Source organism: Aotus nancymaae, unplaced genomic scaffold (assembly GCF_030222135.1).
Source record: "Aotus nancymaae isolate 86718 unplaced genomic scaffold, 86718_ANA_hifiasm-v0.15.2.pri h1tg000059l, whole genome shotgun sequence".
Taxonomy (NCBI): Eukaryota; Metazoa; Chordata; class Mammalia; order Primates; family Aotidae; genus Aotus; species Aotus nancymaae.
In genome coordinates, this window is record NW_026988473.1 from 30,309,504 (window position 1) to 30,331,645 (window position 22,142).

Consider the following 22,142-nt stretch of genomic DNA (forward strand, 5'->3'; position numbering starts at 1 on the left):
TGTGGTCTCAGGGTTTCAATGACACCCAAAAGAGAACAAGCTCCATTGTGAAAGCACTTCTTACGCATCTGCTTGCATCACATTTGCTAGTGCTATGTTGGCTAAATCAAGTCTCATGGCCCTTACCAGATTCAAGGAAAGAAGTAAAAGAGAAAGAGATTCTACTTCCTGATTGGAAATAGTTTTGTTTTTATTTGCTTGGATTTTGTTTATTTGTTTTTACTTATATTGTTAACATCATTATACACTCATAGGATTTTATAAATATTTTCAGAATGTTTTAGTTATCATTCTTTTTGTTGCTCCATAATTATCCCATTTTGGGGCAGTAGAGGCTCCTGGCTCCTGTGTCTTTTGAACATGATGGTGGCTTCTTTTCTTTCGGGGCACAAGATATCCCTTGCTTGTCTCGTATATTTCTTACCCCAAATCTGGAGCTGGCCATTCCTCCAAGAAACTGATTTTGTACACAGTTTATATTCATTGGTTTGAATTGTCATTACAGAATTTGGAAATACTTTAAAAAATACATACATACACACATGCATATACACACACACACACACACACACACATACACACATATAGATGGGAACAAAATAATGCCTTTATGTTGGGATTTTAAATTTAGCATTTTGGGATGTTAAAAGTGCTATATTTATTTTGAAAAATGTTCTACAGCAATGCTATAACAATTTAGATACTCCTATATAAAGGCATCTCTGTCTCCCATTTTAGGGATACTATTATCTCTCACCCAACGGAAAGAGAAAAACGATGCTCTGCTTGGCTTGTGGACAATCCATGAGAACAGAGAAGGGACTGAAACAATTGCTTCCAGGGGTTACATTCCTCTGTGTTTCAGGCTCCAAGACCCAAAAGCCCTCCTTACAAGGGCCGTTCAAGGTCATCAATGTGGCTGAGGTATGTAATGATCTGAGCTCTGCTAATGCACGTATGGCAACAATTTGGAAACTTTGATGCATTCATTATCTGCCTTGCACTCAAGTTCATTTCCACTTATCCAATTCATCTTCCTCAGATGCACCTTTACCATTCTACCTGCATTGATTTCCTTTTCCTCATTGTAATTTAAAATGCATTGTCTATTAATAGTTCAATACACTCTTTGAAGTTAATTGGGCACTTCTGCAGCTTTAATCATTTACTGACACATTTCACTGTTCTCAGTGTTGCTTTCAGGTGAAGAAGTCACTGCAAATCTTTACTTCGTGGAATAGCTTTTTGCCTATTTCTACAGGAAAAAACTTCTTTTTACTAGTATGGAACATTTCAGGGGGAATTGGATGTGTCGTTGTTAATGACTGTTCAGGTTGGGTGCCTGAATTCACACATCCATGTCTAATAGTATTTACAGCTCATGGAGGGGAAAAAAAAACTCTACCACTTTCCTGTAACCTTAGTTTAAAATGGTACCATTAAAAAAAAAACCCTCCCTTTCAACTTTACAAGTAAAAATAACTAAGGGAACTTCCACACCTGAAAAAAAAAAGGAGCGATTCCTAAAAGGTGGAATATCTTCCAGCCTGGTGTGCTCTTCAGGGCTTGCTCATCCCATCTCCAGATCACCCTCCTCCCTTCCCTAATCCTGATACACATTGGGGTGACAAAAAACATCAGCAGAGACAATAGCTCTGAAGGAGAAAGTAAGTCAGTCCTCTGAGAAACCTGAAGGTGTCTGGTTTGCTTTGAAGATAGTGGGATAATGTTAAGGAGGTGGTAAGGAGCTGGTAGGAAAGAATCCCCAGTGCTACAGAATTTCAGACAGAGCTTTGCCCTCAGGGCAGCGTCCTAGGTTGGGATGAAAAGGGGAAGCATGTTCACCACCCTTACTACCAACTGGCTAAAGCTACACTCATTCCCCTCCTCATTCATAAACATCTTCCACCATATGGTGGAATCATTGTAAAGTTAAAAATTTAGAGGCTAGCTATAATGTTAGCATATTATTAATTTAATTCAGGCTCTCTCTGGCCATGGCAGAGAGAAAGCAAAACACAAACAAACAAACAAAAACAAGACAATGCCAGAAACACAAGCCAGATGCCCAGAATCACCTAGTGACTCAGTGACAGGTCTGAGAGGGAACTGAGGAATTTGGATCCAATATCCTTCCAACTCTAGTATTCAATATCTATAACACATGAAGAGAGCATTGCAAAATTTAGACATCACACATGTATACACATATTTATTAAATTAAGAGACTGAAGTGTAGCAAACTAAAGAAAGTTTGAATAAATGTTCAATTTATTTTAAAAAATAAATTAGGTTGATTTATCGTGTGACGAGGCTGAAAAAACTCTAAGTTATTACCAAGCACGTCTATTATCTTTACGGATGAAGACCTGCACACAAGCTGCATCTCACAGTGGCATAGCAGCCACACACCAGAAGGCAGTGAAAATAATTGCATACAAAAATGGGGATGGATATCATAATGGGAAGTTAATTGTGGCTGGAACATTCCCCATGGTAAGTGGCTATCACTTAAATGCTGCTTGCATCTTCAGAGGTAATGATAATTGCAATTCTTCTGACAAGAAAAAGCAGTGAGATTGAGTGATAAATATCCCTGGCCAGATTCACCAATTTAAGCTGATGAGATCAAGATCTCTGTTTACTTAAAGACATTTATTTGATTGTATGTCTGTGGATACAGACTTAGAAAAATTGGAAATGAGAATACGGTTTTTAGATTGGCTCCTGAGCAGAGATCTACAAGGGAGAGGAAAACAAAGGTACTAGATTTTCTTCCTTCTTGTGATGGACTGAATGCCTTTTTCTTTCTTGTTTCTCATGCCAGCTTCAAGTTGCATGTCATCTGAATCATCCAAGAGATGCCATGTATTGCATTTTGGGGCACATTGCATTCATCATCTGGAACATCTGGGCATTTATTTGTTGATAGGATGTTTCATTTTATTTTCAAATTGGGGAAGCAGGGGTTGTATTAGGAGGAACTGAATGGTCTACCTTTCAAGCTGCTCCCCATAGTCATGGGAAGAGAGGAGAACCCAGAATGCCCAAACCCAGCTTTGTCCTTGCACTACTTAGTAATTATCTTGTCTATTCATTCTAGCCAGTGCCTTTAACAATGTATTTTACAAGTGATGTTTGACATGATATGGAGTTACCCTGCAGACTTCCTTGCAAGCACCCATATCTATTCCCTCACCATTTTGGTTGAGAATAATGTTTTAAAAATTACGTATTGTTGTTCAATAGACTAAGCAAAGTACAGATGTTAGTGACTCCAAGATTCACCCAGGGATCCACAGTTAGCTTTCCTTTGGGCAAAAATTTTAATCTTTCATCCTGTTTTTCCATCTGTAAAAGGAAGGTAAAAATACCTGTCAGTTCTTGGTTTGAAGGTTAGCTACTTATTTTAAAGCAGTTTATCAGTATAAAGTTACAACAATTATATACCTTATAAAGCAACAAAATTGAAAGTGGATTTTTAAGTTGAACATCTTTTAGAAAATATTCTGATGCTGAAATGTATTAATATATGTCAGCTGCTGTGTTAAATTTTTGGAGCTAGGAAATTTACAGCTGGATTGAACTATGTTGTGATATTAGGTAGGACAGTCTAATATCGAAAATACTCTAATCAAAGATCAAGATCAGTAGTAATTCAGCTTTCTGTTTACTCAAATTCAATGATTTTCTTCAGACTTTTAGAATGACAAGCTCTTAATTGCCTGTCAGATTCTTACTGCCTGTGTTATCTAGCTTCTTACAGAATGCACAGAGCAACTTGGGCTTTCCAGAGCAGCCTCCAAAGTATATACCAAAGATGGAACCCCAATCTTTACCTTGCGTGATTTGGTTTTATGGGCTCTAGATGAATCCTTTCTCCAGAGAGACTCCGAGAAACAAAAGCAAGATGTGGCTTCTGTTGGAAAAGAACAGATAATGGTTGAAAGTATGGAAGGTTGGCTACGTTATATAGCATTTAGCTGATTCTATTTATGCTTTAAACATGATTATTTCATTTAGTCACTGTTTTCAGAATTTCAAAATCATAGGAAGCTACTTTTGTGACTCCAAGAGTGTCACTGAAATTGTTATGTTGTTTTTCCCTTGCAGAATTATAAGAAAAATTAAAAATTCATGCAAATTTTGATTTTGGCACTGAAACAATAAATTAATTGCATAGAATTAATAAAATATGTTTGACAGTTAAGCTGCTTTATGAAACATAATCATGTTTTGTTCTTACTCAGAACCAAAACCAACTGGAGACCACTTAAGAAATTGGGGCTGGATCAATGGAAATCTCTTGCTACTATTAGAAGAGAAGGTGTCCTCTCTATGCTTCTACTGTCCTTCAACTCCCCTCCCCTGTCTCTGTCACCTCCACTTTTTACTATCTCCCAGAAGCTCCAGTCAATGTCCATCTATTGCATTTTTGGGCACCTTGCATGATAATGATCTGTTTATAGCTGTGTGTGTCTTATCAGACTATTTGCAGTTTGAGGGCAGTGACTGTGTGTGTCCCAAACAACACTGCTAAATAAAAGCAAGTCTTGGTAGTAGTGATTCAGTAGAGTTTTCTCAGTATAAGATTTCCACGGTTGTATTGAGAGGCATAATTTAGAAGTTAAGAACTTGGGTTTTGGAGCCAGAATACTGGGGTTCAAATCCCAGCTTTGTCACTTGCTAGCTCAGTGGCTTTCGGTAAGCATTTTAACTACTCTTATATTCCAATTTTCTTATTTATAAAGCTGGGATACATTTTTAACTATATTTTACTATTTTAAATTTTTACATAAACTTTACATATTTTACTATTTGTAAAATAGTCAATTACTTCACGGATATATATACACACACATATATATGTGTGTGTATATACATATGTGTGTGTATATATATACATACATATATATGTGTGTGTATATATATATTTAATATGTCTCCATTTTATATATATAACACTGTCTTAGTCCATTAGTGTTGCTGTAACAGAATACCACAGACTGATTAATTTATAAAGAACAAAACTTTGTTTCTCACAATTCTGGAGGCTGGGAAGTCCAAGAGCAAGACAACAGTAGATCTGGTTGTCTGGTGAGGGTTACATTCTCTATAGGGGAAGAATGCTTTGTCCTCACACAATGGAAAGCAGAAAGGGCAAAAGAGCCCAGCACTGTATGAAGCCTCTTTCATAAGGGCCTTAATTCCATTCCCAAGAAGAGGAGCCCTTATGATCTAATCACCTCTTAAAATTTCTGTCTCCCTTAATATCATTACATTGGCCATTAAGTTTTAACACTGTAGTTTTGTAGATGACACATTCAAGCCATAGCAAATATATCTATATTTTCAATATTTGTATTTATCTGGTCATCATAAATATATTCATTCCATCCTCATAAGTGTGACTGTATACTCATAAATATATATATATGCATGTGTGTATGTATTTATATTTATATACACACACACACGCACACCTATAACTTAGAACAGTGCCTGGTTGATACTTACTAAACATTCAGTGAAATTACTTACCATGTTTGTGTATAGGACATTACTTATTTTGTCTTCAAATGAATTTTAAGAAATATTTATGTGAACATTTAATGCATAGCTGATTGCTGAAGCATATTTCTGTCTTTATTTGGCATATAGAATATCTGAACTTCAGGTTTTATAAAATTGTAACTTCAAACACTCTTCTTTAAATTCTTATTTAAAGCCTGGTTAGAGTAATGTTATTCATGTAGGACTATCAAAAGGGTATTCTTTTGATTCCATCTCTTCCTTCTTATATTCTAAAGGGTATTCTTAAATTAGGCAAGGCCATCAGTAGGCTGCCCCTTTTATGGAATTGTGGCTTGGTGTTATGCCATCAGTTTGCATTAAGGAACTTTAAAGAAACAGCTGTTGGTCAGAATTCAACATAGTGCTTAGTATTCAGGCAGTGGTTAAGAGCACAGGCTTCATTGGCAGATGGCCTGGATTCTAATCCTCGCTCTGCCACCACCCAGCTATGTCACTAAACCTCAGTTACCATATTTGTAAAAGAGGACTGATAATAAGGCCTAACTCAGAGTCTCAGAGTATCATTTTGAGAATCACATGAGACCATGTGTGTATAGGCCTTAGTAAAATACCAAGTATACAGTAAATTCTCAATATATATTAATTTTCTATTGTAGGATATTTTTAGCTATATCATGAATAACCTCTTTATGAGGACCTTTAAATGAATTTCCCTCAGATCTATGAACCAGGAAAAGTACATTTTCTAAAAAATTTCTCACTTTATGTGGGCCACATGAAACTGGAAATGGTGTTTTTCTCTTTGCTTTGGCCATTAGGAAGCTCAGAGCCCAAATTTTGCTTTATCTCTAGCAAGTCAAAACAGGGTGGTATTTATATCTGTTTAACAATAAAAATAATATCTAACATTTATTGGATGGTCATCAGAGTAAATAGGCCAAACACTATTTCTTCTAAGCATGTTAGTTTTTTCTTTTTAAAAAAAGAAACAGCAGAATGAGATATTAATATTCATTTAAAATATAAGAACACTGAGGTACCTTATTCCTGGCTTTAGTCTATTCCCATATACCTTTTTCCCTGTGCTTGATTTTCTTATCTCTGTTTTTTCCATATCGGAGTAGGTATTTTGGTGAGCCACCTCAAATTTCTTTCAGAACAAGATGATGTGTAAGAAAGAAATTAACACATATATTTACAATCTTTTCTTTTTCTTTTTTTTTTTAATTGCAGTTTAGGTTTTGGGGTACATGTGAAGAACATGTAAGATTGTGGCATAAGTACTTATTAGTTTAATTTTTTTGGTTGTATATGAAGTTTCTGACCAAATTTATACATCAGCCTCCAATTCTGGCATTGCCTGTTTAACTCAAGTTCAGTTACTAATGAATAAAAAAATATTTTGAATAAACATATTCAGAAAGCAAATTTATTCATTGTTTATTGAACAATGATAAATGTGTCATTTTTTCCACCAGAAAACCCAGGAATGAAAGTGAAAAACATATTATTTCCAAAATCTGTGACGTCTGATAGTTTGAATGATATAGATGAGTCTTTGCTTACCCTCATCCTCAGAAATCCTATTGCCATCTGGGTATCTTGTGGTGAACCATTTTTACCTCCAAATGGTAAGTGTTTGGTTTTTTACTTTCTTTCAAGCAAGTGTATGAAGGAAGAGAGAAATACATTTTATGCCATCACAAGAAAATGAATTAAATGTGTATAATATCAACATAATAACATCACGTTTATACAAAGAACAGAAGGTTCATCAATTAATATGTGCACAAGGATAGCAATGCTTTCATATTTGCACATTTGCCTGTTTTTTTTCATACTAGAATGGAGTATTCTGTGTGGAAAAATGTCTAATTTACTTGATAAAGAGATCCTTGGTCTATAAGACTGAGAATAATGGTATACATTAGAAAATAACAAATGAGTTTAATTCACACTGAGGACGACCTGTCTGCACATTTTCATTTTTAAGAATTGCACCCTTTAGGCAGTAGGTGGATGTTTAAAAAATGAATGGTTCCAAGCCAGGCTTTCATCACCTCCAAATAGTTTGTGGAAGTGGAAAATGAAATATGGCTATTGCATATGGTAAATCTATATAATAAAACAGTATTGTTCTTTTTCTTTTTTTACCCCTCCATTCCATAAAGAAATGCCTTAAGCCCTGTCATCTTTCAAATGAGGTTTCTTTTAATGACCCTTACCTTTTAATTACTTGTTTCTAATTGAATCTATTTCTTCGAGCAGAAAGTTCTTTAATAAATTATTGGTGTGCATGATAAATTACTGTTGATAAAATATCTTGTATTTTTATTATTCTAGCTTTGCAGAAAGCAAAAAAATTAGAGAAACAGAACTGGCTGAAAAAGGACAGAATTTTGGCTGATCTAAACACCATGAGACACAAAATGAGACAGTTAAAAGGTCAGTGTGGGCTATATCGAACATAACCATATTTAAATAAAAATGTAACCTCAAATTGCTAATGGTTATTTTCTACCATTAGATATCAGGTATTTAACTAATGAGTATTTTATAAATGCTGTTTTACATAAATCATTTGAGCAAAGTCTAAAACCTAATAATATATCTTTTTTGTTCTGATATTATATTTGTAAATTTTATATGAAAATGAATATCAAATGACTTATGCATACATTTTAAAAATTAGGAGGTTTTCTGAGCAAGAGAAACTGGCCCATTGTTTTTGAAATAATCCCTCAATGGACATTTTGTGGGCTTTGGAATTAATCTTTAAACAAACCTTGCTGTCATTCCTTTGGTATTGCTGGGGAAGAAGGTTTTTTTTGTTTTTTAATTTTTTAAATCTGAATGAGTAATTACTAAAATCTTCAAAAGTCAGTGTCAGTAACTTAAAATGACTCCTCCTTTTTATACAACATGAGACATGCTATTCACAGTCAAAGTGATCAATATTGGTCTCCTTCTTCCATTCTTCTTATCACAGAATCTTAGGTTTCTGACGTTGTACTACTCCCAGGACTTGAGATACAAATGGTTCTTTGGGGAGAAACATTGTACTAAGGACTTGAGTCTAGAAAGGAGCACATTTCAAGCTCAGTAATTGTCATAGCAGAATTTCAACTCCTGTTGCTGTCTTGTGTTAAAAGCATATGAATCTTGCTTCAGTAAATAGCACAACTAGTCCTAGCTGCATTAGACTGAACCGTGGTTTGAAATAACTATTATCCAGTTCTTACCAAAAGAAGGATTGAGTGTAAGTGAAAAATATTACTACCACTTTCCTCTACTATTCCCACTAGACATTTTGACTTGAATGTTCTGTGGACATGCCCAAAACTTCAGCTGTCATATTCCCCCAGCACCAATGTCTCCTTTGAAGTTTCTGCTGGTAGTAGGTTCTACTACCATCTACCCAGGTGTTACTCCTCAAATCCCTGGATGTTGTTATTGGGATCGCCCTCTCTCTCACCTTCCCCAAGTAAATATTCAGTAAGCGTTGTTACTTTGAATCTGTTAAGTTGATCTCAAATGATTCTAACTCTCTCAGCCTACATATTACTACCCAAGTTCAAGCTTCCATCATCTGTATTCCTTGGACCACCGGAACAGTTTTCTAACTGTTCCCCCTGCTTCACATCTTGACAGCGGTTTCCATTCTATAAGTAATGGTGACATTCTGAAGTTGAAATGATTATGCAAAAATGCAAAGGTATTATGATATTCTAGGCATAAAATCTTGCAAGGCTTCCTATTATCTTTAGGACAAAGTTGAAACTGCTTAGGGTGGCCCTTTATAATCTTGTTCTCTGTAAGTTCCTTGCCCACTACACTTCACACAGGTTAACTTTCTTTTAGCTCCCCAGACATACCATACACTTTTGTAACTCTGAGCTTTTGGCACATTTTAGTTCCCTCTACCTCAAAGTTTTCCCTCTCCTGTCCTCTTGGGTTGCTCCTAAGAGGAGCATTCTGTGTCTTTTTAGGTTACTTGTCACTTCTTCCCAGAAGCCTTCCTTAGCATTCCAAGCCTAGGGTAATGTGGTTTATCACATTCTGAACTTCCTCTCTGATAGTCCTCACCACATTATTATGATTACCTGTTTATGTGACAGTCTCATAATGTTAGATTATAAATTCTATACCCTTCTCTTTTGTTCTCTGAATAGTTATAGAATGACTGATGTAAAGAATAAATGGAATTTCAACCATTCACTCTAGGGTGTTTTTCAAGTTCTAATCCTGTGTCAAGTTAAATACTGAAAATAGCACCTGGCATGGCTACCTTCATTGAATTCTGATTTTATATTGTCTTCAGTTTTTATTACAATTAAGTTTTTAAAAATTTTTAAGTTAATTTGTCATCATCTACAATACCACTACTTGAAATTCTGTATTTTGTCAATGATGTCCATTCTGGAGGGATCCATTGATGTGGTTTCACTTAGAATTTAATGCTAACATAAATCTTGTCACTATTGACAAACTGGTACGTTTTCTGCTATTAAATATAAATTCAACACATGCTTATAAAATATTTACTCTCATGAAAGCCCTTTTCTAGCTGGTGAGATTATGAGGATAAATAAGAACAAGTCTTAGCTCAGTTAACTGCAGGACCTGTAAGATTGTGAGCTTCCTGAGTGTTGGGTAAAACAGGAAGTATGAATAATTGCTAATTATGTTGTCATAGCCATTGGTAAATGCAACAAGTATTTACTGAGCATATCCTATGTATAAAACACTGTGCTAAGCTGATTTTACCTTTCATTGGTAAGCATAAACATTGCTAATATTAATCATAATTCTAGTAATTACTTTGTAGGGTTTTCATGATTAAGTAACAAATGTCAAATCTTTACTACATGGTTAGTATATAATAAATATTCAATAAATATTGGAGTAAGGGTTCCTGAAAAGGCAACTCATTTACCCACTTGAGGTTATAAAACTGATAAATAAATAAAACTCATGAATGGCAGTTCATGCTAAATCATCACCAGTGTTACATGTAAAGGTAATGTTGGAGCATTTAATTTAGTGCGAAAGCTAAATAAGTCTGCTAACTGAAACCTCAAATTGGGTGGGCTTACCCTTGCAGACACAGGTGATTCTGAATGAGGGTGGGCTTCCCAATAAGACAGGGAATGGGGAGAGCTGCCCGGGCAAGACTCATCATGTGAAAGAACAGCAAAGCACTTGTGTTTTCTAGTTTCTAAGATAAAAAATGGGCCAAGAATCCCCAGTTATTTTCCCCAATTTCCAATCAGAAAAATAATCTGCAATATCAGTGCGGCTCCATCCTCAAAATGAAACAATAGGACTAGGGAAGAGGCATGCCTCATTAATAAATAGATAGCTATTATAATTACTATCACCTGATCTCATGTGAAATAAATAGGATATGTGGGAAAATGTAATAAAAAATGAAAAATAATTCATTCCATACATCATTGCTTGATTTCAATTTTTGTTATTCATACCCATGTAAATAATAGCTTATCATAAAAACCTTTCCTCAAACTAAAACCTTTTGTGATGACATTATGTCTCTTTATGAAAACTATAGTGCAAATGCATTAATTTTCTTATGACCATTAGAAGCAAGTTGACAAAAAGTGCATAACGTTTTTGCCTGTTTTCTGTACTCAATCTCTAGCTCTCAACAGTGTAAATGATAAACTATTGCTGAACTCTCTGTAGTTGAGCAAAATTTTAGTGTTTGAAATGCATTATAAATAAAATATTTGTTGAAATGTTATTTATAAAAATGTATGGGTCATAAATTAATGTTATGTGCACTCTATAAGTAGAGTTGTATGAAAACTATATTTAGTATAAATTTGTGTTATATATTTGTGAGGTGCCACCATGGTCTTCTCCAAAGTGCACTGCTTAATGGCATTGTCACTGTAACTCATTGACTGATTGATTCAATTATGTTTTCTTCACATCCGTAAATTGCATATGAATCCTTATTAGGGACATAGAGTTCTGGTTTCCCTGAAAAGTCATTGTTGCCATTTATTTTTAGGGCTGGATCTATTTCCATAAAGTTGAGCTAGAAGAACACAAATGCTTTATCCTCTACAAGTACCAGATTATTTTCAAAGAGTTTTGTTTGAGCTATACTCTGAAAATCTGCACATTAAGATTATGTTGGCAACAAAATTGAAACTCAATTTCATTTTAGTAGTTCTATTGCTTTATGAACTAGATGTTACTCTCTCTAAGAAACCTTCTGTGATGGCTCAGACTAGGTTAGCAAATCCCAGTTGCAATCGTCTATTGGTGTAATCATTTCCTTGATATCTGCCTTCCTGACCAAACCTGAGGCAGGAACTCGTTCTCCAACATGTTTGTATTATCCAACATAACACCTCACCCATAGCTGTTGCTCAATATAGGTTTCTGGAAAGAAGATGCAAGAGAAAGCATTATTTTTACTTAACAAGTTTAGAGATCAGTATGAAATGTGAACTGAGTATATCTTCAATGCAGAAAAAGATAACAGTTTCATAAGTGTGACTTTTTAAACCTCTTTTATAATTATTTTAAGTGTTCTAGTTGAAAGAACACATGAATTGGAATCATCACACTTATTAAATTATTCCTGTGATTCTTTAGAATACAGTATTTCAAAAAATATTTTCTCTTACTACAGCTTTCTAACAGCATAAAGGGCACAGCAGAGGTGTCAGAAACTAATCATACTCGCAAGGTATTATTACATAGAAAAAAAAAAGTTCCCGTCTCTTGGGTTAATATTATTTTAGAAATACTTAATCCCTACACTGCTAAGCTAGTTATGGGGGAAAAGCTTATTATTAGTTAAGGGAACAAAACATATGTTCCAAGACTAGAAGGATGATAGGGGCTATATAAGGTCATGAATTCTATTTGACTAAATTACCGCTGAACCATATCATGGATGCGAGGCTGAGGCCAGTGTGGAAATCAGCATGTTATCTTCCTCTTCCATCTGTAGAGTAGGTATGCGAATCCTAGCTATTTAAAGCCTGAAGCTCCCATCTGAAGAGGTATTGTTAGATATTATTACCTTGGGCATCTTTGCTTTTATGATATATTTAGTATTTTAGCCTATGCTCCTATGTGGAATGATTTGTGCATAGAAAGCCAAACCAACTTATTTGAAATCTGAAAGCCTATCATCAGAAACAAAATTTCTAGAGACTTGTTTCCCCAGGGCAGCGAATAGTGGCATGTCAGCCCGCCACCATGGTTCCTACCAAAAGCCCTGTGCAGCCTGTGGTGGTTGAAGGAGGATGGACCGAAAAGACTCAAGAGGAAATTAAACTCATGGAACTTATAAGACATACAGAGGTATGCTCTTTGGGATTCTGGACATTAAATACTCTGCCCTTTTTATGAGTATTTAAAAGTACAATATTAGATTTTTAAATGATGCTGTTAATATATTCTCAGCATCTGATCAGTTATGATCATATAAGCATATGCCAAGCATTGAGTTGGCATTTGGAGAGTAGCTGTCTAACAGACAGCCAGCTCATATAAGGGCCTGTTTTGTTTGAACGGAGATCAGAAATTATGACCTTAGCAAAGAAGAGAAAAAGGCCCAGTGGATATGTACAAAGGTAATTGTAATAATTGTAGTCAAGTTGAGCCTTCCGACTTCATTGCTCATTACTCCTAAGGGCATGTCTCAATATGTAAAAAGAGCAAGGAGCAAAATACTAATTGCAATGGAGACATTCAGAAGTGAAGAATTAAAAAAGTGGTTTCAGTCCAATTGGTTAATCAGTCAGGATTGCCAGACATAAAAAAGTCGAAAAGATAAAGGTCAGCTGTTGAGAAAGGACCGGAGAGAGAGACCAGGGAAAACTTTTTTGCTTTGTGAAGTTTTTCATCAAAATGATATGTTCCTATTTAATAAGATTTCTCAAATTCGTGAAATGTGTTCAATCTAAATCTTAGGCACGTGCCCAAATCAAGGTTACTAGAACAAAAGGAATTGACATCCCTAGAAATATGACTTCGTGCCAAGCTAAGAAGGATAAATCACTGACCAGGGAATGAATGCAAAGCATTGAACTAGGACATGCTTGAAGTGGAATAAAAAGCTGCCTGTCAGGGATCTGGCAAAGTATAAGGGTGGCTGCTGTATTTTAAAAGATAGCAAGTAAGGACTGAAACAATACTCATGTATACTCCTGTACGCATTTCTTGGTTAGAGGAAATGATGTGATTCTAATAAAAAACTAATTTGTTAGATGCAGAGAAATCTCTCAGTAGGAGAAACATCATGCAAAAGTCCAAAAACACATCTCTCTTCATTTCTTCACATTATAAATGAGAGTTAAGTGCTTTGCCAAAATGAGTGCCTTCTTCTTCTTCTAATGATTATTATTGTCTTTAGTGTTTCATTGAAGCAAGGGGAATTTACTAGAGTCAGTGACAAAAAGGCTAATGTACTTAATAATTACTTCCTAAAATATTTTTCCATGTAATTTATTAATTACAAGATGCTTCTGGATTTTATCACATTCTTTACAAACACTATACAGACAGTTCTCTAAACACAACATTCTGGGCTTTTCTGGACAGGCGCACCTCTCTGAAGTTCAAGAAATGGAATCCAAAAGAAATTTTCCAATTGCAACTAAACATGTAGCAGTCAAGCCGAGCAGCCTGTATAAGCAGCCCAACACAAAACGAGTGTGGATTTATCTAAATGGAGGCAGACCTGAAGATGGAACTTATGCCTGGGGCAAAACTATTTCAGAGGTAAATCTAGTATGAAAAGAGTGTTTGATAGGCCTGGGTTCAAATCCCAGCTCTGATATTTCTAGATTGTTTAGTCAAACAAATTATTTTACTTCTATGAACTTCATCTGCTTTTCCATTAAATAGTACCAGTACTTTCCTCGTAGGATTGATCTCATGGTTGAATGAGCTTATATGTGTGACAAAGTGAAGTTCAATGCTGTCGGACATATAAGAGTAAAATCTAAAGTTTAAAATAATTTTCCTCATCCATTTTATTTATTATTATTATTATTATTGAGACAGAGTCTCGCCCTGTCACCCAGGCTGGAGTGCAGTGGCATGTGTTCTCATCCCTTTTATATCCAGTTCACAAGAGCGATATTTTCACCCATCATGAATCATTTACTAGATATGTTCTGTTTAAGAAAAACAATGGTACTCATTCGAGAAAGCCTATCATATTCTTAATACCCAAAGACCTAGAGCTGTCAGAATTCTCACTTCCCAAAGTTAAAATATTGACTAAGGAAAAGCGGAGTAGCAGTTCATTTTTGGTTTGTAATTTCAGGGATAAAATTCTGACATTTTTTCTTAATTTTTAAATGAAGAATTTAGGCAAATAATAAATGAATTTGAGTAGTCTTTTTAAAAATCTTATCTGTTGCAGTGATGTCTTAAATAGTAACTTGTCTTTTTAATTTTGTGAAATGTTTTCATGAATTTTTCTGGGGCAAGTGAAAGTCATGTAGAGATGTTGTTAGTGGTTTGGGATGTGGAAAGGCAAGATGGTATAATAGACTGGCTTGGAGAAGTTCATGGAGGCTGGTGATGGCCTCTACAGTAGCAGGGCCATCTGAGAGGGTCCTGTCCCTGGACATTAATCCAGTTTCAAAGTGTAAGGGAGACCACTCTTCTTTGACAGGGCATTTGAATAAGAATGGTGAGAGTGATTTCATACCAGAAGATGACAACCAATTTGTTGTACTTGAGAAGTAAGAGATTAAAATGCAGAAAATGTATACTCAAAATTAGGATTACAAATGAAGGATCTTCATATATGTAGGGAAAAAAAGAAAGTGATTTTTAAAAAAGATAGTGAGAGCTCTTTCAGAAGAGAGCTACCTAGAAAAAGCACTATAACCAAGCTGAAATATCTTTTCCTTGCTTGTTTCTTAAAAAATCAGAATTCCTGTTGTAGATGCCACGTGTTAAAATGCACTTAACTATTGCACCTAGAACTCATGAATTTCTGAGAGAATACACCATGATTAATAAATAAATGGGTAAATGGTTAGAGCAGAGACAATGGGGGAAGATAGCTTATTAGATTCAGAGTAGCAAAAACTTGCAATAATTGACAAAGATTACTTATGTCTATATCTAACTGGGGGATGACTTTTTGATTTATGTGACTCTCGGTGTAGCATATAAAAGGCATTTCATAACTTTTATTCCATGATCATGTAATTTTTTTATGATATTTATATATGAAGGGCCCTATGCTAGATGCTGTGAATTATGTTTCTAATTTATGTCTGTGGAAATATTTTTGTAAACTTAAGGATGCTGTATAATTGACAGCTTAACATCAATAGTAGTAAGTAGCAGTAGAGTCTGTGGTCTCCTTAAATTAATATTTCAAACTGATAAAGCTTTAAAAAATGTATCCAAGGTTTACTTGGGAATGTAGAGAAATGGGCACTCTGGAAGGGAATGTAGAGAAATGGGAACTCTTTGGAAGACAATTTGACTGTACATACCATAAGAAAGTGACTTGTAGAACTTGATCCCAAGGATATTTTCATGAACCCATGCAACAATTATTTATTAAGAATATTTATAGGTGAGGCACAGTGGCTCACGCCTGTAATCCCAGCACTTTGGGAGGCTGAGGCAGGTGGATCACGAGGTCAGGAGTTGGAGACCAACCTGGCCAACATGGTCAATCCCTGTCTCTACTAAAAATACAAAAATTAGCCGTGTGTGGTGGCACACGCCTGTAATCCTAGCTACTCTGGAGGCTGAGGCAGGGAATTGCTTGAACCCGGGAGGCAGAGATTGCAGCGAGCCAAGATTGTGCCACTGCACTCCAGCCTGGGCTACAGAGCGAGACTCTGTCTCGAAAAAAAAAAAAATAATAATAATAATAATATTTATTGCAAGCCTATTTCTAACAGAGCTAGATTATGAATAATTTAAAACCTCATCAATAGGGAGTTGGTTAAATGAGTTATAGCACTAGGATGGAATACAATAACTCAAAATAACCTTTTTGAAATAATAATGAAGATGTTAAAGATATACTTAGTGAAAGAAGCATTATGCAAAGCATGTGAAGTTAAGTTCTGCACACAACTATACACAGATATAGTAAAAGACTATAATGATTTTATTAGATGGTCATATTATGGGGGACCTTTATTTTTCTTTCTTCCATGTTTTTCTATCTGTTCTATATTTTGAGTACAGATTTTTTTAAATAAGGAAAAGTTATATGATAGGGAAGCTGATATTCCTCTGAGAGAAGTACTGACAGAATGTGATAAAGGTAAAATTAGTAGTGAAGGCAGGACTCTCAGTTTAGAAAAGTGGAGCACAGTGCTCATCTAGGGTGACAGACAAGGCTCTGCAGAGGAATCAGTCAGGAACTCTGAAGGAACTTGAGAAATGAAGTAGATTCAACACCTTATGCAGAAAAAGCATTAGCAAGGATGAGGGGCACCACACGTGTAGATATGGGCGTTAGAATTCACAAGGTATATGAAATAGGTGCCCCATGGACAGAGAAATTGGAAGAGATAGATATGACTGGAAAGATTGTTTAAAAGTATATGGTAGACCCCATATACTATATGTATTAGTTTTCTCAGTCAGCCAAAACAAAATACCATAGACTGAGTATTAAACAGCAGAAACAACAGAAGTTGATTTTCTCACAGTTCTGGAGGCTGGATGTCCAAGATCAAGGTGCCAGCAGGATTGGTTTCTGGTGAGGCCTCCCTTTTTGGCTTACAGACAGCCACCTCCTTGCTGTGTTCACACATAGCTTTTCTTTTGTGTGCATGTGGAGACAGAAGGAACTCTGGTGTCTCTTCTTTTTCTTGTATATAAAAAAAACAGTCCCACTGGAATAAGGCTCCACTGGAATAATTATGGCTTCATTTGACCTTAATTACCTCCTTAAAGGCTCTGTCTTCAATTATAGTCACAGTAGGGGTTAGGGCTTAAACATGAATTTGGAATGGATACAATTTAATCCATAACAGTATCCTAAACTCAAGTGCTTGAATCACTACTTGCCTGTGAATAAAGAAATGGTATCATGAAACAATGTTTTGGGAAGACTAATGTGGCCTAGGTGTGTAAAAGGACACTTAGAGAATGTCTAGAAACTTTTCTGCATATAATTTCTTTCTTTGCTTTATTAAAAAAAGTTCTTTCTAATCTTTTCCTTTTCCATGCTGTGCATTTTCGTCTTTAAGGGCTTGCATGGGATTCTTCGTGATCAGTTAGGAATGTATCCTTTCACACTGTCAGGCTGTATAAAATACCTCTGGAGGATGGACTGTGTGTGAGAAATGAACAGGCAGCAGGAAGGGTAGGGTTTGGATTTCACTGGGGGTGTCTGGCTAATGACACTGACTCCAAAGAAGCTCAGAGTTTCAATGGCTGAGACTTTTGCTGGAAGAAAGATAAACAGAGCACATTTCAAAGTGCTTCTCTCTACCTTATATAATGAAACCCCCAGATGGTATTTGAATCCCATCCAATGCGGACTTTCTCTCAACTGCTTTTGCTGCTGTGGCTATTCTGGATGATTTAACCATGTTCTTCCCACCCACTCTTTGAACACTGCTAGACTTACTCTCATCTCCAACTGTTGTCGGCTTATCAGTCATCAATGTACCAAGGCGGCTCTCTCTCCAGGGTTAGTGGCTCTTTCTTCAGGACCAGCATCTTTCTCTGATTTATGATTGCCTGTGCCCCTCCTTCTAATGTCCTGAAGCTTTTGTCTTCTCCCATTCCTGCAGCAGCTCTCTGATTCTACAGAATTTCAAAATTAGAGTGTTCTTCCTTGGCCCAGGAATGGTTCTGAATCCATGAGCAGAAGCTAAAGGGATGAAAAAGAGGTCCTTCTGATTTAGATAGGCAAGTACCTCATGCCCACAGGGAGCATGCAATAGTTCCATGATGCCCATGTGCCACACCTGAGGAGACCTGGTCTAAGGAAACAAAACTCAGAAAATACACTATGGGTGAGCAATTATTATAGAACATTGTTCCTTCATCATGAACTTTGTTATTGTAAAAACACTTAATTTATGGTATATACTTTAAAGAAGATAGTTGAGTAAATTTAGATACATTCGAAAAACTGAGAATTAACAATGTCTTTCTGACTAGATATCATAGAACCTAATTGTACTGAAAATCTCTAATTTTTTCTTTTCAACTCATCTGTATTTGTTACATTCTTTTAGAGCAGAATATGACTTGGGTACTGCATTTCCATGCACAAACCTCACTTTTCATGCGCAAACCTCACTGAGTTACTTTTTGAACATCTTTACAAGATGCCTAGGTAGGCTTATAATTTTGCTCCTCTAAACAATACCTTTTTTTTTTTTTAGATGGAATTTTTCTCTTGTTGCCCAGGCTGGAGTGCAGTGGTGCAATCTCAGTTCACTGCAACCTCCACCTCCTGGGTTCAAGTGATTCTTCTGCCTCCCAAGTAGCTGGGACTACAGGCATGCACCACCACGCCTGGCTAATCTAGTAAATACTAATATAGTATTTACTATATCTACTATAAATAAATACAAAATTATAAACATACAAAAAGTATAATTTTGTATTTATAGTATTCATTTATAGTTTCACCATGTTGGTCAGGCTGGTCTCGAACTCCTGACCTCAAGTGGTCCACCCGCATCAACCTCCCAGTGTTAGGATTACAGGCATGAGCCACTGCGCCCAGCCCAATACTTTTCTTTGGGAAACAAGCCCTGTGGAGAGTTACATCAAGTTGCTTCTGTTTAACATACTTATTTCTAGCAGACTAATATATGCAGAATTGTCAACTACAGAGTATGAAAAGTTTAAGATGTGGATCCTAGAAGAGTAACAAGTATCATTCTTTTAAACATCAAGGTATATTTCAGAACACTTTAGTGCCAACAGATTTGGTCTACTAAGGAATATGGCTTGAACGCTTTAGACCTCAAAGTTAACGTTAGGCTGCTACATCTTACAGCACACATTATGTTGATCTGTTAAAATAAGCAATGAAACTAAAAAAGCATTACTAATCCTCCTTTAGTGCCTAAAACCTCACAGTGTCGCAATTAGAAGTAGAAAGAAATCTTATCTTCCCCTTAAAGGAGTTGTTTTCATGCCTTACAGATCTTTTTTAATGTTAATCAAAATAAAGGAAAAAGTCCTTGAAAATATATTATCAGAGAGAATGAAGATAAAATATTGAACATGAGTACAAGTCATTCTTCGGCCAAAGCTTAGTCTGTTTCTTCCATGCATGATGTGTCATCATCTCCTTCAAGCAGCAGCATTTCATCAGTTACAGCAGAGAAAATGCCTTATTTTCATATTTTAAAATTTTTTTTTGGTAAATGTATTGAGTTTACATGTGAATAGGTCTTAGTAGAAACCAAGTAAAATAACCATATATTGAATTTATATTTTGCCTTTAAAGTATGTTTTAGTTAAATTATGTATATATTTTTTCTGTTTATAAGTAGAAAACATGATCTCTATAGAAGACTGACATTTTAGTGGTAAAGAAAAATATAAGAAATACATCTTTGTGGGATCTTTTCAAACTACACAAATTTCTCTCAGATACCTATCTCTATATATTTCTAGGATAGCTCTTCATTTTTTTCCACTCCAGGCAGAAACTCAGCTACCATACCCTTTGGTTCCTTGGAGTAGGAAAAAAAAAGTTAGTGATTGCTATGGAGTGAATTGTGTTCCAAAATATATGTTGAAGACACAAACCTCAATGTGACTATATTTTGAGATATAAGATATAAAAAGGCTTTTAGGAGGTAATTAAGGTTAAATGAGGTCTTGAGGTGTGGCCTTAATCCAGTAGAATTAGTGCCCTTATAAGAAGAGGAAGAGAGAGACACCTCTTTCTCTCTGCCATGTGAGGACACAACAAGGAGATGGCTGTCTGCAAGCTATAAAGGGGGTCCTTACCAGGAACTGAATCTGCTGGCACCTTGACAGTGGACTTCCCAGATTCCAGAACTGTAAGAAAAAAATTCCCACTGTTTAAGCCACGCAGTCTGTGGCAGCCTGAGCATACTAATGTAGTGACTATTGTTAAAGAGAATTTAGAAATATCACAAAATAAAATCATATGAATATACTGAAATCTCTTTTTGAAAATAATCTCTATGAATTTTTTTATTATCTTAATAACATTTATTGTTTTCTAATTAGAAAACAGAAAAGGAATAAAAGCACCAAGAAGGAAATGAAAATTACATCACCCACAAATAACCAGTTATTACAGTTTTAGTGTATGTACTTCTATTATTTCTAAACAATAATTTTTTTTGCCTTTGTGATCATAGTAAACCACGTGGCATATACAGTTTTGCAAGCTGCTCTGTTTACCTAATGTGACTTTTTCCCCATATAATTTAACATTCTTAGAAAAAGCATTGTTTTCAATGGCATTATAACCTTCTATCAAATGGACATATTATTTATTCATCCAGTTTTCTGTTATTTGCCAGTTCGGTTGTTCTTAATTTTTTGCTATTATAAAGAGTGCTATAATTAACATATTGATACATCAACCAATATTTATTTTCTGATTATTTTCCTTAAATAAATTCCTAGAGGGATTGCTAGGTCATGCTAATAAACATGCCTAAGAATTTTGATACCTACTACCAAATTGTTTTCTAGGAATGTTTTAGGAGTTTATACCCCCATAAGTAGCTATTGAGAATTCCCATCTAACTGTGGTATACATGAAGATATCAACAACACAGCAACAAAATCCAGTGACTTAAAAACATATATTTACAGGTTCAACAGAAGAAAAATGTTATACCCATATTTTAATTTATATATTTTTAATTCCTTGTTGAGGTGGTTACAATTTGTTTTATGTTATCACTTATTGGTCATCTCTGAATTCCCTGTCTTTTGCTATTTTTCTATTATATATATTTTTCATATTGATAAAAGCTTTTTACTAAGTAATAAGGGTATTATGTATAACTTTATCGATTTATTGTAAGAAATTTCCAATTTACTATTGTGTCTATGGAGTTTTTTAAAGTATAGAAAGTAATACATTTTATAAGTTTGTTCATTGCTCTTAATGCTCAGATAGTCCTTTATCATCTTGAGCTCATATAAAGACTCACCTTTTTCTTCTAATTTTTTTGCAGTTGTGTTTTCCTCTTACTTTTCCTTTTTCTGGTGTAAAATTTGAGTGAAGCTATTTTCTCTGCTTTATTTGTTAGCTTACAATTATCTTAGGTCTATTCACTGACTAATCTTTTTCTCTCCCCTCTGAGTTGGAATACCACTGTTATGCTAAAATCTTGCATATACTAGCTTCTGCTTTTAAGTTATATAAAGTATTACTTTTTAAAATTATATAGATTTAAATTTTAATATCTGAAAGAAGTTGCCCATTGTTGTACTTTGTTGTGAGATTTTACTTGAATATTCTTTCGTGTTGACTTTTATAGATACATTTTGGAATTACATTTCAACATCATAAAATCATCCTATAGGATTTTGACTGTAGTTGTATTAGACTATTAATTAATTAATTTCATAGGAATTTACCACCTTTTACATTATTCAAT

The 22,142-nt window shown here is 35.1% G+C and overlaps 1 protein-coding gene across 1 annotated transcript in view; it reads left to right on the forward strand.

The window, feature by feature from the left end:
* DCDC1 (doublecortin domain containing 1) overlaps nt 1-22,142 on the forward strand; it is a 498,476-nt gene that overhangs the window by 470,207 nt on the left and 6,127 nt on the right. Inside the window, exons 29-35 of the mRNA XM_064365537.1 lie at nt 739-924; nt 2,293-2,496; nt 3,757-3,958; nt 7,014-7,166; nt 7,879-7,980; nt 12,746-12,882; nt 14,125-14,304. Of these exons, the coding sequence (XP_064221607.1) occupies nt 739-924; nt 2,293-2,496; nt 3,757-3,958; nt 7,014-7,166; nt 7,879-7,980; nt 12,746-12,882; nt 14,125-14,304 (1,164 nt within the window). The remainder of the gene's footprint in view (nt 1-738; nt 925-2,292; nt 2,497-3,756; nt 3,959-7,013; nt 7,167-7,878; nt 7,981-12,745; nt 12,883-14,124; nt 14,305-22,142) is intronic.